This window comes from Nilaparvata lugens, chromosome 12, assembly GCF_014356525.2.
Source record: "Nilaparvata lugens isolate BPH chromosome 12, ASM1435652v1, whole genome shotgun sequence".
Lineage (NCBI taxonomy): Eukaryota > Metazoa > Arthropoda > Insecta > Hemiptera > Delphacidae > Nilaparvata > Nilaparvata lugens.
In genome coordinates this window covers 34,212,994-34,235,894 of record NC_052515.1, presented here as the reverse complement: position 1 = coordinate 34,235,894, position 22,901 = coordinate 34,212,994, and the positions used below count along the sequence as shown (strand labels likewise).

The window sequence follows — 22,901 nt, the reverse complement described above, 5'->3', positions numbered from 1 at the left end:
AAGAGGAAAGAGGAAGGAGAGGAAAGAGGAAGAAGAAGATCTTATCTTTTGTGGATTGGACAAAGTTTGTTGAAGGAAGTCGTCGTCGTCAAGAGAGAGGAAACAAACCGAGAAACAAAAACACATTCTCCAGAGTCCAATCACTCACTTACTCAACTAAGATCATCACATTATTTCCACATCTATCACACGCGTTTGATAGAAATTCGAATTCGTGAATTTGTCACCGGAAAAAATTCTTACTTTTCTAATCAATCTAAAGAGTAATGTAGCTTTTATTACAATCTAGAAAAAGTCTGAAACTTACACCTCTGTAATATTATCAACATTCTGAATGAAAAAGACTAAGAAATTGTCAAAAAACCACTGATTTATTGATAATTAGAAAGACCGGTTTCGGTTATTACACCATTGTCAATCTCTGAGAAACTGGTTTAAGTTTATTTAAAGTTTATTTTAAGTTTGTTTTTAAGATAATTGAGTTTATCAGAGATTGACAATGGTGTAATAACCGAAACCGGTCTTTCTAATTATCAATAAATCAGTGGTTTTTTGACAATTTCTTAGTCTTTTTCATTCAATATGAATAATTACCACAATATCAACTTCTCAACTTCTCACTTCTCAACTTCTCAACTACACAAAAAGTTATCAACATTCCATCAATAATAATATTATATGTGATATCTTTTTTGTTTAGGGCTACTTGTAATAAAAATAGAAACACAAATCTCAGTTATAATTATTATTCAACGAAAATCCTAAATAAATGCTGCAAATCACCCCGAAGACTTCTGCTACTACAGACATTGACATCAGGGTTAACAGCTGGATGGAAATTCGATGAGAACTACTATCCAAAAATTAGTTGCCAGCCCGGGAATCGAACCCGGTACCTCCCAATTGCTAGTCAGGAATGCTTACCCTTACACCAAACTGACAATTTGGTGTAAGGGTAAGCATTCCTGACTAGCAATTGGGAGGTACCGGGTTCGATTCCCGGGCTGGCAACTAATTTTTGGATAGTACCAAACTGACAATTTGGTGTAACGGTAAGCATTCCTGACTAGCAATTGGGAGGTACCGGGTTCGATTCCCGGGCTGGCAACTTATTTTTGGATAGTAGTTCTCATCGAATCTCCATCCAGCTGTTAACCCTGATGTTAATGTCTGCAGTAGCAGAAGTCTTCGGGGGGATTTGCAGCATTTATTTAGGATTTTCGTTGAATAATAATTATATATTAATTAGCATTTGAATGAATGCATTCTCTATTTAATTTCATCTGTAAATCTCAGTTACCTTTTTTGAATTATTTTAACATGTTTCAACATTTATACCATTTTCAAGTGATTTCACTTGACCATTCTCAAGGTTATAAAATAATTCAAAAAGGGTACTGAAATTTGTATTTCCATTAATAATATCTGTGATGTACCAATTCTTCAGTCGATAGTATGGAATATCAAATGGCAATCTTATTCCAGTTGCTAAATCATATTGTGATACATCAGGTTGATATAAAGTTAACAATAAGAGATTGAGAAAATCCAAAAAAAGGCATTTAAAAAGTACTGATTCTATAAAAGCTCTTCAGTTTTAGATTTCCGTCAGGATAGCTGAGTTGACAACTTAGGTGGGCCGTCCACTTGAACCGTTTTCGTCCGAACTAGCATCGGCCGAAAACTACCGAACGCGACCGAACGATCCCCCAACAAAGAAAGCTATAGATGCTCGTCCATTTCAACAGGCTCATACGGCCGTGCACGGCCGTCTCCGACCGATCAATTTTTTGATCCGAATTGAATGGGATTTTCCGGATCTATCCGGCCGAACTAACTAGTCGAGCTGAGACAACAAAGTGTTCCTAACCTAAAATTGTTTGACAGTTTTGTTTGTTTTTGTTTTTTGGAGTTGTTCTATTTTATTAAGTTGTGACAATGAAAAGTTGATAAGTTTGGTTCAAGAGCATGTTCCATTGTGGGATATGCGAGACAAAAGATATCATCGTCGTTATGTTCAAAAGGAGCCTGTGGACAAAGATTGTTAGGATCTGTAGGTAAGATTATTGCAATATTAATAATTAATTTAGTAAATATTTGTTTATTCAATTTTCAAAATTTTAATTTTAAATATATGTTAAAAGCTTGTCACTTCACTTTCTAACAACCAGCCAACTACTGAACTAGACTGACGAAAACGGTTCCAATGGACGACCGTGTTCGGCCGAATTAACGGCCGGCAGATTCGTCCGATCCAACGGCCGAACGGATCAGTTGAATACGGTTCCAGTGGACGGTTACCCTAAGGTGTTGCATCTTTTTAGTCTGGTATTGCCTGTTAGTGTCACCAATTGCTAATTGGTCACAAATCCCATCGAATAGTCATGGACATTTGATCATCTCATAATTCACCCTTGCACTTCCCATTACCCACGCACAAGCAGAAGCTCATGTGGGCATCATCCGCAATTGAAAATAAAATGAATAATTGTGGACCATCAGAAGATTGAAGTGCTCAACACGATTTTGTGTTAAGGAAAATGCCTTCTGGATATCAAACTATTCACAATCATTGTTATTATTTAAAATTGAAACAATCAAATCGATATAATTCTATCTTTTTTGGACTATTATTGACGACATTACAGTTCATTTTTTAATAATAATTACTATAACTAATACTCACGTGTGTTCTAGTTTCACTAACCACCGTTCAAAAATAAGACTGTAGTGTCCTAAAAATGGCTCAAAGAAGAATTATTATCTAGCAGTTTGTTATGGAAAGTGAAACAGGCATGTATATTTCAACCTTAGACCAGGTACAGAATAGACACGCTGGGAAGTCTAGCCTCTGAAGCCAACATCTACTGCCATATCGCCAAATCGTGACGTCAGCATCGGATAGAAAACTTTCAGATTGTTTCTATTTCAGACAAAAGTAAATTATTATTTATGAAAATGGTAAACTCCCACTGCGGTCCCGCTGAAAAAGGCACAATCTGCTATGGAAAACAATGTAAACTAACTATACAGAAACGTTTTCTATACGATGATGACGTCACGATTTGGCGATATGGCAGTAGATGTTGGCTTCATCGACTTTCAGTATGAATATACAATGGGCCGTGTCTATTCTATAACTGGTCTAAGATTCCAACTACATACTTTTTGTCATAGCCATTCAATGCCAGCTGTTTTCCATGTTTTGGCATGAAATCAATCTGGTAAACAGCTGTTTGCAGAACAAATAAACATATGATTCACATTACAGCATACTCCACTGTAATGAAACCATATGATTTTTTACAGTTGAGTATGTTTCCTAGTTCCGAAATAGGAACAGCAAAACTGCTACAAAAAACCACCTTAAGCGCTCTAGGTGGAAGTTTGTCAACTTCCACAAAATTCCTGATTCGTAATTTGTAAATTAGGTTATGTTTATAGGAAGCATGTTGTAACGTCAGCACAAGTAGGTAATGTTTTCTATTTCTCAATTATTCTTCTTTAGATTATTATGATAAAAAATAGTGTACGCTACTTGGACGTGAATGGTTTTTGCAGTGCTCGAATGAAATAATTTTAGTCGAGGCTAACGCCTCGACTAGAAACATCATTCTTGCCTGCAAAAGGCCCCTTCCCGTCCTTGTTACGTAGAATACTATTACATCCTCTATTCTCTGAATCCAGGTTTTGGTAGAGAGTTAGTGGGGAGGATATTTTTAATATTCTTTCCGAAGAATGGACATTGATATGTCCAAAGCTCCGCCAATTTATGTAGATGCATAACAATATAATTATCTATAGTTATTATATTACAAATTACTTTTTCATATCATATACAGTTCAATAATTATTTTCTTAGTCTATATTATGTAAATTCATCTATAATTTTACTGTATTGTAAGCTATTGTATATAAGTGTATAAGCCAGTATATTGTAATCTACATAAATAAAGTACTCAATCAATCAATCCAACTGATGAACATTAAAATAGTCTAGTAACAGATATAAATTATACTACCGAAACTTTGAATGAGGCAATAGTGCGTATTGGCCGTTTCTTAGAGAAGAAGACACCCTCCCCTGACACTGGCTTTGTCTAGGCCATTGACCGACATTCACCTTGACTGCACTTAAAATCCTACCAAATTTTACTTGAAATCACAACTTATTCGAATCCCTTGGATAGGGATTTTTCTCAATAACTCAATATTTTCAAGTTTTGAGAGTTTATTGAATGTAATCATTCTATTATATTCGGTTTTTAATCAAATCAAATTCAAAATTTCTAGTTTATTTATTTCTGGACTGAAGAGTGGACTCAAATCTATTCATATGGATAGCATGACCTATCATTTTTATTCATTCATAACCCTACCTTCATTGTATTATCATTCACCTCATCATCATCACCTAGGCTTAAAATACTTCTAGAAAGTCGCCTTTGTAAAATAATAAATAAATAAATGAATAAAATAGGCTACACCTGAAAACCAACTAAGCTACTCCAATCATCCCTCACACAAGGTTTATCTCCCGCTTATATTGGGTTTCCAGTCCTCCAAACCCAAAACTTTCCAATCCCATATACACATTGGTAAGGGTCAGTCTCTATCTACATCTAACTGTCTGCCCTCCTTACGATTAACATTAATGTTTCCTATTCAATCAAAGCTGACCATTTAAGGTGAATCTGACTGCAGCCTTCAGTGGATCAGTCCAAAGTCAAATGTAAGCCAATCAAACTTAGCTCTGGTCTGAGATCCAAGTTAAATTTGAAGTTGAAGTTCCGTTTGTTAACTTTGCTTTCAGTTCGCCACATTTCAGTAGCGGATTATTGAAATGCTGTTTGCTACAACTTTTCAATGTGAAATTTGCTAAGTCTCCATAGTTGTAGAGTATTTTATCTCATTATTTTTAAATATCCTATACTATTAAACAAGCAACTTCTGTTTATATGTTTATATGCTTGTATTCCACCTGATCTCGAAAACGGCTCTTACGATTCTCACGAAATTCAGAACATAGAAGGTTTATAATATAAAGATTTGATTGCACTAGGTCTCATCCCTTGAAAAACTCGCTGAAGGACATTAAAAGGATAATTATTATTCATCCTTGGAAAAACAGCTGATAATTATTATTTCGTCGTCTGTTGGTGATGGAAGTGAGTGAGCGAGTACATGTGTGTGGGACTGTGTAAAAATTATGACTCAGCTGTTGAACTTTTGTGATCATTCAATAAGGTAGTTGGTGCCGGTTGCAAAAATTCCGGGTTATTTTCAATCCTGATTAATTCCAGTCTTTTTGAAATGGTCTTCTCTGATTTGGTTCACGAGGAATTAATCAGGATTAAAATTTAACCGGCTTTTGTGCAACTGGGCCTTTGTGAGGGAAATCTTTGCATTCCTCTGGGAATTAATCTCAATATACTGTGATTAGATAGAACATTTCTGTATGATGTTATGGATGTCATTATGATTTCTTCTTTCGTAATAACATTTTATGCTTTTGTACTCCAGAGCGAAGCTCGGTCCCCGATATTTATTATTCAAATCAGTGTGGCCCAACTCACGATTCAACCAATAGATGGCAGTACATGCTGGTTAGTACTTTGAACTCCGCCTACTTTCTGCTGATCAGTTTGAGATGCATTCAACTCTGAACTCTATCAGTGTTGCTGGGTCATGAGTTAATATAGGAGGAATGTCGAATACGTTTTGAATTTCTCTCAAGTTGAAGATGGAAGACTTATTAGAAATCGCAGTTTACCAAAAGCTGGAATACTATAGAGCTGCGTTTACACCAAAGTTATTAACCAAATGTTTATTTTTCTGTCCTTACAGATTCTATTCGATTGAACGGAACAAAACACATATGCGCATCATGTGTATGATATAGTATATTTCGCACCTAGGGCCGAAAATGATACTTTTCTGGCTCGAAATCGGGTTTCAAGTCCGAGGCCGTAGGCCGAGGACTAGAGAAGACTGAGAGCCGGAAAAAACATTTTTGCCCATGGTGCGAACGCTATTTTTCGCCACACAGAGAAATGAACAATATATATGACAATAATTATTTATTAAGCACTTCCGAAAGCAAAAGTGGAAGGTCATAGCTCTAGCAAATCTAAGGTAATCTGAATATCAGGAAATTGTCCAAGTATTATTATTTTTATTCTGATTTGTTTAAATAACATAAAAGATTATGTTCAATTATGTGGGAAGTTGAGTTTGTACTTTTTTATTCTTTCAAATGACAATAAGATGGTATTCTTATAAATGTTTTAATCATTATTGAATGATAAACACTAATAGTGATGAAAAGATTTTAATCAGCTGTTTTAGCACACTTGAAATTTGGACAATCTGAATGTCAACTTCTACAATGCTTGTTGTCATCGACTTCGGAAGTTTAGGTTAGAAGTTCTATCCTATTCTGAAAATCGAATTTGAATAGTTTATAATATAATATAAATCTTATCTCTATTTCATTCATCCAAATGAAATGATATTATTGCAGAATACTTTATTCAATTCTAGAAGCATAAACTGATTTCGTTTCATAAACTATTTGTAAAAATAGCTCAAGTATTCCAATAGCTCAATATCCATAGTCATGGATATTGCTCAAGTATTTCCAAAATTATCCACCAGGTTTGTGATAAATGCAGTACTATGAGGTTTGAGGTTAGATTCTATTATACTCTGAAAATTGAATTGAAATAGTTTATAATATTTTATTTGTATTTCATTCATCCAAATAAAATGATAGTATCTTATTGCAAAATACTTTATTCAATTCTAGAAGCATAAACTGATTCCGTTTCATAAACTATTTTGTAAACCCGTTCACATCAAATCAGAATCAGCTGATTTCAAGGTTATTTTACAGCCCTAGGGCCGTAAAAATTGTACCAGCCTGGTCAGAAAACAATAATTTTCGGCCTCCATATAGCGCACGAAACCAGCTCATTACATCCAAGTGGGGCGAAAGTTATGTTCAATCTAATAAAAAGGACGGAGAAATAAACATTCTGTTTACTATTTTGATTCTACATTCTACATTCAATAACTTTGGTGAAAACGCGACTTTACTGTATGATATCTATTTCAATCATCCAATGAAATTAATATAAATAGAACTAAGGACTTCCGCTACTGCAAATATTGACCTAAGAACTAAATAACAGAAGGGAATTAGAGGAATGGAATTGTCCAAAACCTGTGTCCAGACAGGGAATCAAACCCGGTACCTCTTTCAAATCCTCAATACCTTTCGCAAAAATTAAGCTCTACTGCATTATCTGTAGAGCTTGAAATTAACAAATTGAACTGATAAAATCATGATAATAAAATTCCCAAAGCTGTCATCTGTCATGAAATATAGACCTTATGGTAGAAGGTGAGTGGAGTAATTATATTTTTTGAAACAGAAATATTTGTGTACGTCCAATACTGAATGATAATGATGATGTGGAAGAAGAAGAATAAAGAAAAAAGGGAGAAGAAGAAGAGGAAGAAAAATAAGATTGAATAAATTTATTACCTTGCACTTGTCAATATCGAACGTCCTGAGGAAGGGGTCGAAGAGCAAGTATTGGGGCTCCACATTGATGGGAGATTGACGACGCCCTTTGTTGCATAGGCTCCACTCGGGGTTGATACGACCCCAGTACTCTGGTCCTAGAAAACAGAAAGAAAAATGAACTCTAGTGATAGAAAATAGAATTGAATTACACAAATATCAATGGAACTTTTTTGTATCATATACATTCAATCTCCTATGAATAGAAACTAAAGCGATCCTTCTACTTGAGTGTGGGATTCGTACTGCACAATGCACATGTAATAAAACGATCTATTCCATAGTAGAGAACCATTTTCAGTTGTTGAAGAAACCAATAACTTTTTGAGAGTGACCATGTGTATGTAGTAGTAGTTCTGTGAACAGTAGACCTCACGCAGTATTCTCATCCACAAATACCTGGTTGAAACTATAGACCTTATGGAAATACAGCAATAGACTGGCTTCTCCACACATCTGTGTAATCACTTGTCAGCTGATTTATCTTCTATATATATAAAAGCAAAATGACACTCACTGACTGACTGACTGACTCACTCACTGACTCACTCACTGACTCACTCACTGACTCACTCTCTCACTCACTCGCATAACTAAAAATCTACCGGACCAAAAACGTTCAAATTTGGTAGGTATGTTCAGTTAGCCCTTCAGAGGCGCACTAAGAAATCTTTTGGCAATATTTTAACTCTAAGGGTTGTTTTTATGGGTTTAAAGTTCGTCTTTTAGCATGTATATTCTTATTCTCCCAATCGCTTAATTATAATTGAAATTACCATATCATATGTTACTATAGAACTATAATCTAGATAGAGTACCTCTTCGAACAGTTGTAACTGGCAACTAAAATAATAATTTTGTCAGGTTGGCATTAAGTTGAGTTGACTTTGTTAGGTTGGCAAGTTGAAGATTTAAATGCATTTATCGCGGAAAAATTGATTGGGCACTGCTACTTCAATTCTGGGAATATTATATTACTAGCCGTCAGGCTGCTTCGCTTCCATATCCGTTTAGCCAGACGTTTAGTCTGGACCCCGACTGGATTGTCCTAAATATGAAAAAATGCTCAAAAAGAAAAAATGCAGGAGAGCAAAGCGAGCCTGCTGATCTCATTCTTAGACGATCCAGTCGGGGGTCCAGGAGGCAAAGCCCCCTGGCTAGACGGATATGGCGAGCCTGACGGCTAGTGATGAATAATTCTATAGTCTTATTTTACTCTAATATTGGCATATAAAGGAGGCTCCTTTTCCCTTTTATATTATTATCCTTGAAATGCAAAATTTCCAAAAACATTCTATATACGTTGGCGCGCAATTTAAAAAGGAACATACCTGCCAAATTTCATGAAAATCTATTACCGCGTTTCGCCGTAAATGCGCAACATATAAACATTTAAACATTCAAACATTTGAACATTAAGAGAAAAGCCAAACCGTCGACTTGAATCTTAGACCTTACTTCGCACGGTCAATAAACATTTGAAACCATCCAGTACAGACAAAACACGTCATACTATCTATGCACGTGAGATCATTCCGTGCATTATTACAGGACTATCAAATTCTTTCAAAACATTCTATTTCCATTTTGTAGAAACACTTGACCTCAGAACCGCGAAAATATACAGGATTCTTCCAGACATGAGAAAGAACTCGGTTTCCGTGAAAGAGCTACAATTTCAAGATCTGTTTTCGTCACCGTAGCATTTCCAACACTAAAGAACATTCAAGATCGACTGAAACTCACAACCTTGTGATACTAAATTCCTGCTACTTGGGCAGAGACAGATAGAGTGATCCTGTGACGTCATGTGAAGGCTGAATGCGTTCACAGCAAACAAGTGAGAGAACAGTTTTGAGTATAGTAAGTGGAAGTTGATTAGCTAAAACGCTAAGAAGAAAGGAAATGAGTTGTTTAGCTGCTGAGACAGAAGGCGAGGGAGAAAGAAGACAGAAGAAGAGAATGAGTAGAAGAAGTGATAAGACGGAGAGAATGAGTAGAAGAAATGATAAGACGGAGAGAATGAGTAGAAGAAATGATAAGACGGAGAGAATGAGTAGAAGAAATTATAAGACGGAGAGAATGAGTAGAAGAAATGATAAGACGGAGAGAATGAGTAGAAGAAGTGATAAGACGGAGGAGAATGAGTAGAAGAAGTGATAAGACGGAGAGAAGAGTAGAAGAAGTGATAAGACGGAGGAATGAGTAGAAGAAGTGATAAGACGGAGAGATGAGTAGAAGAAGTGATAAGACGGAGAGAATGAGTAGAAGAAGTGAGTAGAAGAAGTGATAAACGGAGAGAATGAGTAGAAGAATGAGTAGAAGAAGTGATAAGACGGAGGAGAGAATGAGTAGAAGAATGATAAGACGGAGAGAATGAGTAGAAGAAGTGATGATAAGCGGAGAGAATGAGTAGAAGAAGTGATAAGACGGAGAGAATGAGTAGAAGAGTGATAAGACGAGAGAATGAGTAGAAGAAGTGAATAAGACGGAGAGAATGAGTAGAAGAAGTGATAAGACGGAGAGAATGAGTAGAAGAAGTGATAAGACGGAGAGAATGAGTAGAAGAATTGATAAGACGGAGAGAATGAGTAGAAGAAGTGATAAGACAGAGAGATTGCGTAAAAGAAGTGATAAGACGGAGAGAATGAGTAGAAGAAGTGATAAGACGGAGAAAATGAGTAGAAGAAATGATAAGACGGAGAGAATGAGTAGAAGAAGTGATAAGACGGAGAGAATGAGTAGAAGAAATGATAAGACGGAGAGAATGAGTAGAAGAAGTGATATGACAGAGAGAATGAGTAGAAGAAATTATAAGACGGAGAGAATGAGTAAGAAGTGATAAGACGGAGAGAATGAGTAGAAGAAGTGATAAGACGGAGAGAATGAGTAGAAGAAATGATAAGACGTAGAGAATGAGTAGAAAAATGATAAGACGGAGAGAATGAGTAGAAGAGTGATAAGACGGAGAGAATGAGTAGAAAAGTGATAAGACGGAGAGAATGAGTAGAAGAAGTGATAAGACGAGAGAATGAGTAGAAGAGTGATAAGACGGAGAGAATGAGTAGAAGAAGTGATAAGACGGAGAGAATGAGTAGAAGAAGTGATAAGACGGAGAGAATGAGTAGAAGAAATGATAAGACTGAGAGAATGAGTAGAAGAAGTGATAAGACGGAGAGATTGCGTAAAAGAAGTGATAAGACGGAGAGAATGAGTAGAAGAAGTGATAAGACGGAGAGAATGAGTAAGAAGTGATAAGACGGAGAGATTGCGTAAAAGAAGTGATAAGACGGAGAGAATGAGTAGAAGAAGTGATAAGACGGAGAATGAGTAGAAGAAATGATAAGACGGAGAGATGAGTAGAAGAAGTGATATGACGGAGAGAATGAGTAGAAAAGTGATAAGACGGAGAGAATGAGTAGAAGAAGTGATAAGACGGAGAGAATGAGTAGAAGAAGTGATAAGACGGAGAGAATGAGTAGAAGAAGTGATAAGACAGAGAGATTGCGTAAAAGAAGTGATAAGACGGAGAGAATGAGTAGAAGAAGTGATAAGACGGAGAGAATGAGTAAGAAGAAGTGATAAGACGGAGAGAATGAGTAGAAGAAGTGATATGACGGAGAGAATGAGTAGAAGAAGTGATAAGACGGAGAGAATGAGTAAGAAGAAGTGATAAGACAGAGAGAATGAGTAGAAGAAGTGATAAGACGGAGAGAATGAGTAGAAGAAGTGATAAGACGGAGAGATTGCGTTAAAAGAAGTGATAAGACGGAGAGAATGAGTAGAAGAAGTGATAAGACGGAGAAAATGAGTAGAAGAAATGATAAGACGGAGAGATGAGTAGAAGAGTGATAAGACGGAGAGAATGAGTAGAAGAAATGATAAGACGGAGAGAATGAGTAGAAGAAGTGATATGACAGAGAGAATGAGTAGAAGAAGTGATAAGACGGAGAGATTGCGTAAAAGAAGTGATAAGACGGAGAGAATGAGTAGAAGAAGTGATAAGACGGAGAGAATGAGTAGAAGAAATGATAAGACGTAGAGAATGAGTAGAAGAAATGATAAGACGGAGAGAATGAGTAGAAGAAGTGATAAGACGGAGAGAATGAGTAGAAGAAGTGATAAGACGGAGAGAATGAGTAGAAGAAGTGATAAGACGGAGAGAATGAGTAGAAGAAGTGATAAGACGGAGAGAATGAGTAGAAGAAGTGATAAGACGGAGAGAATGAGTAGAAGAAGTGATAAGACGGAGAGAATGAGTAGAAGAAATGATAAGACGGAGAGAATGAGTAGAAGAAGTGATAAGACGGAGAGATTGCGTAAAAGAAGTGATAAGACGGAGAGAATGAGTAGAAGAAGTGATAAGACGGAGAGAATGAGTAGAAGAAGTGATAAGACGGAGAGATTGCGTAAAAGAAGTGATAAGACGGAGAGAATGAGTAGAAGAAGTGATAAGACGGAGAGAATGAGTAGAAGAAGTGATAAGACGGAGAGAATGAGTAGAAGAAGTGATATGACGGAGAGAATGAGTAGAAGAAGTGATAAGACGGAGAGAATGAGTAGAAGAAGTGATAAGACGGAGAGAATGAGTAGAAGAAGTGATAAGACGGAGAGAATGAGTAGAAGAAGTGATAAGACGGAGAGATTGCGTAAAAGAAGTGATAAGACGGAGAGATGAGTAGAAGAAGTGAGTAGAGGAAGTGATAAGACGGAGAGAATGAGTAGAAGAAATGATAAGACGGAGAGAATGAGTAGAAGAAGTGATATGACGGAGAGAATGAGTAGAAGAATGAGTAGAAGAAGTGATAGACGGAGAGAATGAGTAGAAGAAGTGATAAGACAGAGAGAATGAGTAGAAGAAGTGATAAGACGGAGAGAATGAGTAGAAGAAGTGATAAGACGGAGAGATTGCGTAAAAGAAGTGATAAGACGGAGAGAATGAGTAGAAGAAGTGATAAGACGGAGAGAATGAGTAGAAGAAATGATAAGACGTAGAGAATGAGTAGAAGAAGTGATAAGACGGAGAGAATGAGTAGAAGAAGTGAGTAGAGGAAGTGATAAGACGGAAAGAATGAGTAGAAGAAGTGATAAGACGGAGAGAATGAGTAGAAGAAGTGATAAGACGGAGAGAATGAGTAGAAGAAGTGATAAGACGGAGAGAATGAGTAGAAGAAGTGAGTAGAAGAAGTGATAAGACGGAGAGAATACGAAGAAAGAAAAGAAGAACAATTATAAGAAATTGAAGTAGCATGCTACTTCACCCAGGAGGAATGAAGAATAGATAAAAAGTTAGGATGAGAAGAATAGAAAATGGAAATTAGAACTGCAAAAATAAGAGTAGAAGAAGAGAGGAAGAGAAAGAGAAGTAGAAAAGGAAGAATATTGAAAAGAATCGGAAGGAGAAGAATATGGAGATGAAAATAAATGAGGAAAATTATGCAATGAGCAAAAATTATGAGGATGGAAAGAAAGCAGATGAATACAAGAAGTGAAAGACGAGATGATGTTGAAGGAGGTGGTGAAGAAGGAAGAGAAGAAGAAAAAGATTAGGATGAGAAGAAGAAGAAGAAGGTGCAGCAGCAGGAGTGGTGAAAGAAGTGGAAGAGGATTGAAAGAGAAGAAGGCGATGACGAAGAAATAGGTGAAGAAGAGATGGAAGACTGAGATAAGATAAGATAGAAAAGAAAAGGAAGAAGACTACGAAGGAGGATGAAGAGTAGGAGAAGGGAGACAAAGAGAACAAAGAGGTATAAAAGACAGTAAAGTAAGAGAAAAGTAAGTCCTTGAGAAGTCCATCAGTCTCCTCCAACATCTCTTGCACGCAACTTGACTGAGACATTATTTGTCGCGAGTTCCCCCTTTTCGCGACCCCCTCCACACTCTTCCACACCCTCTTCTTTCACTCCTTCCTCCTCTTTTCCACATCTTCAAAACCTCAAGCCCTTGTCTTCATCCACTTTCGTTGGAAATAATTTCGCTTCGTTGAGAAGGTCGTTATTTACCGCGCGGTAACCTGTTTAGAGCGCCAGCTCTATATTCTCTGTCATCTGTCTATTTTCGTTGTTTGGAGAGAAACAAAGTGGGTGGTTGGAGAATGAGTGAGAAGATAATAGGGAAAGAGGAAGGATGGATAGAGATGTGTAAAGTCAGATTGTGAGAATGGAAGATGAAGGTAGAGCAATGACAAGTGCAACAATTCAATGATAGGTCGTTATAATAGTGAATGGAAAATAATAAGTGAATTTGCTCTCTATTGAGAGCGGAGTTAGGACTCTAGGTCCTCTCTGCCATAGAACATGTGTTATAAATGGAGATGTAAGTGAAGTACGATACCTCAGATTAAAGATTTAGATGCATAGTATAAAGAGAGGTGATTAGATTACATTAAAGTTCTCTATTCATGTATATTACAATAATTATTACTGGCTTATACACTAATTTACATCAAATTACGGTGATGCTAATTATACAAAGAACTTCACAAATTATGAAAAATTAATCAATGACAATGAAGATTGAATACAATTATAATAACGATAATATAATACTGTGATATAACTTCATAAATCGACAGTGTCTCAACAAATAATTGTCGATTCTCTAAGAAGGATATATAAAATAATATTCTCCCCATCAACACATAACCGGGTGATGGGGATTAATAAAGTTACTGGGGAAAGAGGAACTGTATAGACTTAAAGTTAGATTAGTTAAAGTTGTAATAAGAGGAATTGATAAAGATGATGGAGTTATTGAGAAAAGAGCTATTGAGTACGGTACAATGATAGAAGAAGGAGTAATAAGGCGAAATCGTGATGAGAAGAGATCATTGAAAGGAGAGACGTGATGAAGAAAAATACTATAAACAAGGAGTAGTATGAATAAGATCTGTATCATTAAGATACAGATAAAAGGGACTTGAAATTGAGAATGGAAAAAAATCAATAGGATGATAGCAAGGAAGGATAAGTTAGACGTGAACTTCAAAATCATATTGAAGATTATACTCAGATGCTTGATGAGTAATATTATATAAACTCATTAACACGATAATTAGTTGAAGACGGGAGAGAACAAGATAACATAGGGGTGACATGGAGGAATTTTGTTGAAGAAGAGAAATCAATGAAAGAAAATCACAAAGCAGCAGGAGGTGAGTTAGTGTTATCGAAGATGGTAAAGAATGTGGGTGAGGAGGAAAATATGGAACAGTGAACAGGATGGAGTGGAAGGAGGAGAAGAAGGAGAAAGAGAAATGGGAGAAGAATAGTGATGAGGGGAAGAAAGAGAAGGAGAAAAAAGAAAAAGAAGAAGAGACGTAGAGAAGGAAGAAGATGAAGAAGATGAAGAAGAAGAAGAAGAAGAGAAGAAGAAGAAGAAGAAGAAGAAGAAGAAGAAGAATAAGGAGACGAGAGGTAAAGTTGTAGGAAGATGGTTGTGATGAGACAGGCAAGAAATTGAGCAATGAAGACTGTAGGCTGTTTCCCACTTAGAACACCGAGCGAAATGTTAATTACTTGGTTGAGCCTCCTCCTCCTCCTTCTCCTCCTCCTCCTCCTCCTCCTCCTACTCTTCATTCCCTCATTAGTCTGCACCTCAAACGACTTGTAATATGCTGAAGCAGTTCTCCAACAAACTCACTTCAATCTGCTACTTGAAAAATTGAATCTCTTCTCAAGTTCAATTAGATGATAATCTGCTGAGCAATTACGGTGTAATAGAACAGCATCCCTCAACAATATTCGTACACTTTCTTGAGAGAATAGTTTGATCATAATATAGTTTTGAATATGTAGCCGCCAATCGTCATTAAGTTATTCCATTAAATTATTCTCGTTTAAGAATGAGGCTTACACAGTTCAATGAACAAGGAAAGTTGTGTGAGTGTACCACACCAGATTTTTTATTGTTTGAATTGATTCTTTGACTGTTAATAATGGAATATTATTATTCATTATTTTACAAAGGCGACTTTCTAGAAGTAGTTTAAGCCTAGGTGATGATGATGGGATGAATGATAATACAATGAAGGTAGAGTTATGAATGAATAAAAATTATAGGTTATGCTACCCACTTGAATTGTTTTGAGTTCGCTTTTCAGTCCAGAAATAAACAAACTAGAAATTTCAAATTTGATTTGATTAAAAACCGAATATAATGGAATGATTACATTCAATAAACTCTCAATACTTAATAGATCATAGGTGATTCAAAGCATTCCAATATTGCTATAAAACAAGTTTCACCACTATCTGTAATAATATCAATCAGGTAAGCTTCCTTACAGTTTGAAGCATTGAATCTATCTGTGAGAATTCAGTTCATTCATTAGATAGAACAACAAAATATATATAATTTCTTGAAAGGCGAAAGGTCTATTCGACTTTGGAGTGAAACCATAGCTATCTATCTATCTATCTCCAATATTTTATTATTTATTTTTGACAATGCAATTAACACTAATGTAATAACATTGAAACATAAAATAATAAGGTAGTCCTTGTGCTATTTTTCATCCAAATTTATAGATGACAAGGTGCAAGATAAGGTTAGAATATCTAATTCCTCAAAATAAAGAGTAGGTGATTACAAAAAACTTCTATTCTCCAATTCTGTTTCAAAGAAAGATCGCATATCCAGGGCTAAGTCCAAATATATATTCACGCCAAAGCATTACCATTCGACATTCGTGAAAGGAAATTGGAATAAAAATACAGCTATTAAAAATATCTGAATATCTGGTCTGTGATAGACCTAATAATTTACTGTAATCTGTATCCCTTTAATCTTGATATCCTAATTTTTAAATAGATATTCTCAGTACATGTACTGCACTAGTCTTTACCATTATCAAGGACTCTATAGTGAGGTCCACGTTATAATGGCAGTGGAGAAGATAGTAAAACAACGTTGCCGATCCTCTGTCTTGTCAATGCCTTCTATAGACGATAACTGATACAGGTTTATTAATGTAATATATCAACTGTTCATCCTTTTTTAAAATATCAATTATATTTTATTAAGCAAGGAATCATATTTTTCAAAAAATTCATAATGAATTTTCATAACTAAGATGAAATATTTTGTTAATTTAGTGTTGTTAATTAATTAATACATTGTTGAAAGACGATCTGGCAACAGAGCAAAGCGAGAGAAAGCTATCCGCTTTGTTGAATGATGGACAAGGACAGCAATAACATTGTTAAGCAAACACTGTTATTATAACGTGGACCTCACTATAGCTGGGCCACATTCATCCATCACAATTTCAACATAAATTACGTGACGCAATCCCAAGTACAAATTACGTAACGCATCTCGAAAAACAAATTACCTGACGCATTTTCTTAAGAACCTACTGGTAATCAAGGGACCAATAGTAATTAGCAGTAAAATGGAGTGTCAATGGCCGAATAATAAAGAAAAATTTGCTCGAATGTAATGAAACGAGATGACCATTAGAAGAGAAAGAGGGTAGATAATGGGAATTCAGTGATAAACAAGGAGAGAGTGAGAGAGTTAGAGAGAGGAGAAAGAAGGACTAATAGGGGCCATTATAGGAGCAGGAGAAGGAGGGAGATTCGAGTACTTTTCATTGATATTACCTTGGAGCTAACGATCGTTGAGGAGGTGCCCTAAGAAAATGAGCGTATAAAACAGGTAAACTAGTGGACGTGGCTAAAAAACTGCTGATGGGATGAAAGAAAGACTGAAAGAGACTGCAATGTAAATGAGGAGAAACAGGAAAATGAGGAGTTGGAAGAAGAGAAGTGGAAAGATAATAGATGCCGGAGGACAATAATAAAGAATAATAATGAGAGGAAGATAATTTCAGATGGAACGAGATGTGAAAAAATGAGAATGAGGGTGAGATTGGAGAAAGAAAGTATGAATGAACGTAGAAACATGGAGTAAAAGAGCAAGTAATATGAGACGAAATGAAAGAGAAGTTAAAGACGGATGGAGACAGTAATGTGAGATAAACGGAAAACAGAACTATTATGTTAATAACATGGAAGAGGAAAATCAAAAGGGAAGAAATCAGAAGGAAAATTATTGAAAATGCGACAAGGTGATTGAGCAACATTAATAAGAAAAGGGATAGTGATGATTAAAGAAAGTCAGGAGAAATGAGAGGAACATTCGAAGGAGAGAAGAATGAAGGCAGAGGAAGGGGAATAATGGAGGAGTATATCAGAAACAATAGGATAATAGAGGAGGAAAATAAGAAAGAGATGGAAGAAGTAGAGAACGAATGAGATGTATGATCAAAAGCATCAAAGAAAGAAATGAATGGAGGAAGAAGCTGAGATAAATGAAAAGAATGTTGAATTAGTAGGATAGGGAGGGAAACAGCCGAAAAATAGGACATGAAAAGGAGGAACAGAGAACAGAGATAGAGGAGAATGTAGGATACGGAGAAGAGTAAAAGAGAGATGACGACGAAAAAGAAGAGGAAGAAGAACAAGATCGAGAACATGAATAAAGAAAAAATAATAGAGGAGGAAAGAAAAACCAGGAAGGCAATTGAAAGAAGGAAGGAAGAAATTTGCAGTAACGGTCGTATTGAATTGGCGAAGAGACATTGGGAGGTTGTTATGCTCTGTACAGTACTTCTTGTTCGACCTTTCACTCCTCCTCTTACTCATCCTCCTCCTACCACCTTCTCCTTCTACTCCTCCTCTTCCAACTACTCCTTGTCCTCCTCCTCCACCTCCTTTCCTCCTTCCAGCATTCTTTTCCAACTCCTCTTCCTCTCATCTTCTTCAGCTCCTTCTCTAATTCTCCTCCCTTGAGGTCCAACAACTTACTTCCGGGGCAGCGACTTGGAAATTGGCTCAAGACATCCGATCTGGTTATTGCTGTTGTTGTCGTCTGTGAATGGGCCAAGAGGCCTCAACCTCTTTTATGTGGTGGTCACATGTGACCACAGATTACAGAGATACAGAAATAGCTGCGAGAGACGGCAAAAAGTGGATGTAAAGCTAGGTTTACACTATGCAGCAGAGCTATATAGATGAGCTACATTTAGCTATGCTACAAGTTCAAAAAGTGACACTGGCGATCTGCTATATAGCAGTTTTAAGCCTATTTTCTAAGCTACATAGCAGAAAATGAGCTATCCAAACTTTTCGGTAAATATCAAAGAGAATCTGAACTATATGTAGCTCTGCTACTAAGTGAACATACAATTTTCAGTATTATAAATTTGTTAAATTTGATAAATTTGTGACATCCATGAAGGTGACATTTTCTCATTGTTCATTCCAGAGAAACTTTAGCCTCGAAGAATGTTGAAAGTGAATATACAAATTTTATATTATAAATTCGTTGAAACTACATAATTCTATTGAACTTTTGGTCACCTTCATGAAGATTTAGTCACCTCCATGGAATGAGTTATCCATGGAGGTAACATCGATGTTTGTGACATTCCCTCATTGTTCATTTCATAGAAACATAACCCTCAAAATATTCCAATAAGTAAAGATACAATTTTGATTATCATAGATTTGTTAAAACCACATAATTCTATTCAATTCTAAGTCACCTCCATGAATGAATCCATGGAGGTGACATCCATGGGGGTTGACATCCATGGAGGTGACATTTTCACATTGTTCATTACAGAGAAACATAACCCTCAAAAAATGTTGATAAGTAAACAAACAATTTTGATTATTATGAATTTGTTAAAACCACATAATTTAATTCAATTCTAAGTCATCTCCATTAAGATTTTATAACCTCCATGGATTGGGTTATCCACGAAGGTGACATTCCCTCATTGTTCATTCCAGAGAGACTTAACCTTCAAAGAATGTTGATGAGTGAACATACAATTTCGATAATTAAAAATTTGTTTCTACTATTTAATTTTAACGAATTCTAAGTCATCTTCATGGAGATCTAGTCATCTCCATGGAATGGGTTATCCACGGAGGTGACATCCACGGAGGTGACATTCCCTCATTGTTCATTCCAGAGAAACATAACCCTCAAAGTATGTTAATAAGTAAACATACATTAATTTTGATTATTATAAATTTGTTAAAAATACATAATTTTATTAAATTCCAAGTCACCTACATGGAGATTTCGTCACCTCCACGGAATGAGTTATCCATGGAGGTGAAATCCACGAAGGTGATATCCATGGAGATGACATTTCCTCATAGCTCAGTTTAGGGGAACATGGCCCTCAAATTATGTTAATAAGAAAACATACAATTTCGATTATTATAAATTGTTAAAAATACATAATTTTATTAAATTCCAAGTCACCTACATGGAGATTTCGTCACCTCCACGGAATGAGTTATCCATGGAGGTGAAATCCACGAAGGTGATATCCATGGAGATGACATTTCCTCATAGCTCAGTTTAGGGGAACATGGCCCTCAAATTATGTTAATAAGAAAACATACAATTTCGATTATTATAAATTTGTTAAAACTACAAAATTCTAATGAATTATAAGTGAACCCATGGAGATTTAGTCACCTCCATGGAATGGGTCATCCATGGAATGGGTGACATTCTCTCATTGTTCATCTCAGAGGAACATTACCCTCGAAGTTTGTTGATGAATTGAAATATTTCAACGACTATTGTCGACCATAGGTCGTTTTTAAGTTTAACTTGAAAATTACCTATGTTTGACACTTGTTAAAATATTTCAAAGTTTTTTAAAAAGAGTACTTAAAGTTTTTACATTGTTCTTATCTGAATCAAGCAGTCCATATGAAGTGATTCTATGTTCAATGAGATTTGACAACTGGAACATTAAAATGTTCAATTAAGTGTGACAAATGTACCATATTATGAATAAGTGATCACGAAAGGGTAGTCAGCTCAGAACTCCTCACAACCTTTCAAACCTGGCTGCCAAAAACAGATCAAAAACAGCCAACAAAAATTCCATGAACAATAACGAAATTAAACGGGCATTGTACGTTACTATACACTTCAAACTGACAGTTCTTCCCACAAATAACATCATTACTATCTCATTCAACTGATGCTGACCGTTTAAAGTGAATCTCATTCTATACAACAACAACAACATATCAAAAGGCTCTCACAGAGAGAGATTAGAGGTTAGAGAAAAAAAGAGTAGGCCTCTCGGTACATATCACAGGCCATGTAGACTACCACATTTTTCGCCAGCAAAATAAACCGGCCAAACATTTCCAAGTGCCTGGAAAACATTCTATTGTTTGTACAAATCTGGTACACCTGCCAGACTCTGTGTGTTAACACACTTTTTTTATCTGGTGGCGAGTGACGATACACTGGTTGAAAAAGAGGTGAAAAAGGATGGAAGAAGGGTGAAATGATAAAAGGGGAGAAGGATATTGTGAAGGAGAGACAAAGAGGGTGGAAAGAGTGGTGGAGAGGTGATGAAAGAGGGAACAAGAGGTGGTGGAAGAGATAGGAAAAGATGAAAGAGGAGAGAAAGGATAGAAGAAGAATAGGAGTAAGATGGAGTGAAGGAGTGACAAAGAGGAAGTGGGAAATATGATGAGGAGGAGGAGAGAGAGAGAAGTAAAGAGGTGTTGTAAAAGGTAGAAAAAGATGAAAGAAGAGAGAAAGGCTAGAAGAAGAATAGGAGTAAGATGGAGTGAAGGAGTGACAAAGAGGAAGTGGGAAATATGATGAGGAGGAGGAGAGAGAGAAGTAGAGAGGTGTTGTAAAAGGTAGAAAAAGGTAGAAGAAGAGAGGAAGGATAGTAAAAGAATAGGAGAAAGATGTAGTGGAGAAAAGACGAAGGGGTGTAGGGAGAGTGGTGAAGAGGAGAAAAATGACGAGTGAAGAGATGGACGAAGAGAGAAAGGATAGAAGGAGAACAAGAGAAGGATGGAGTGAAGGAATGACGAAGAGGGAGAAGGAAGAGTGGTGATGAGGAGGATGAAGAGGAGTGAAGAGGTTATGGAAGAGGTAGATGAAAATAGAAGAAGAGATGGAAGAAGAGAGAAAGGATAGAAGAAGAACAAGAGAAGGATGGAGTGAAGGAGAGACAGAGAGGGTGTAGGAAAAGTGTTCAGGAGGAGAAGAAAGAGGTGAGAGGAAATAGTGGAAGAGATAGAAAAACAAAAAAGACAAAGAAAAAATAGAAGAAGAACAGGAGAAGGAGTGAGGGAGAAAGTGGGAGGAATAGTGAGATGGAGGAAAGAGAGAGATAATGAAAGAAGAAGAAGTGAAAAAGGATAGAAGGAGAACATGAGGAGGATGAAGTAAAGGAGGAAAAAAGAGGGAGGAGGAGGAAAAAGAGCAGAGACGAGGTGGAGGAGGAGGAGGTGGAGGAGAAAAAGAAAGAAAAGATACGAGACGAACAGAAGAAAAATGGAGTAAAGAGAGACAAAGAGAGGGTAGGAAGAGTGGTGAGGAGGAGGAAAAAGGGGAGCGGAGAGGTGGAAGAAGAGGTGAAAAAAGATAGAAGGAGAAAGAAAGGATAGAAGGATGGAGTAAAGGAGGCACAAAGAGGGAGTAAGAAGATTTGTGAGGTGAAGAAGAATGTGGAGTTTAGAGGTGGTGGAAGAGGTAGAAGAAGATGTAAGAAGAGAGAAAGGATAAAGGAAGAACAGGAAGAGGATGAAGTGTAGGAGGAACAAAGAGGAAGTGAGAGGAGGAGGAGGAGAGAGGAGGTGGCGGAAAAGGTAAAAAAAATAGAAGCAGTAAGAAATATAAAAGAGGTACTGGTGAAAAATTGAGTGTGGGAGTGACAAAGTGGGAGGAGGAGGAGGAGGAGGAGGAGGAGGAGAAGGAGGATGAGAAAGAGGTGAGAGGAGGTGGTTCAAGAGGAAAAAATCAAACAAAACAGGCCGCAAATTTCGTGACCGTTTGCTCTATGTATGTCGCTTTGTTTGAGTCCGGAAATTAAATTCTGTCGCTATCTGATACACGAGAAATTATTCTGTTGGCGGTTGTCATACACACCCCTATTGCACTCTACCCCTACCTACTGCCGACTATAAACAAAGTTTAGTCGAAGAAATCAGCGTGCAGTTTGTACGGGGAAGTGTCTGGGCTGGTCTTTGAATTATTGCAAACTCAATGCTGCCCTATTGTTTTGTCGATTTCAAGCTCAATGTGATAGTAGTATCATGTTTTATTGACTAGAGTTTGATGAATCCTTGAAAATATACAAAATTATATTATAGATTGATAAAAGCAATATGAAAACTTGTAGTGCCCTTTATTAATAATAACTTTAAAATATTTCAACGACCAGTTTCGACCATAACTAGGGTCATATTCAAGTTGAAAATTTATGGTCGAAACTAGTCGTTGAAATATTTTTTTCAAATCT

The 22,901-nt window shown here is 36.5% G+C and overlaps 1 protein-coding gene across 1 annotated transcript in view; it reads right to left on the bottom strand.

Annotated features, from left to right (window-relative positions):
- The window catches only part of LOC120348903 (carbonic anhydrase-related protein 10-like), a 244,794-nt gene that overhangs the window by 46,215 nt on the left and 175,678 nt on the right, over positions 1 to 22,901 (bottom strand). The window contains exon 3 of the mRNA XM_039438567.1: positions 7,550 to 7,686. Within this exon, the coding sequence (XP_039294501.1) occupies positions 7,550 to 7,686 (137 nt within the window). The remainder of the gene's footprint in view (positions 1 to 7,549; positions 7,687 to 22,901) is intronic.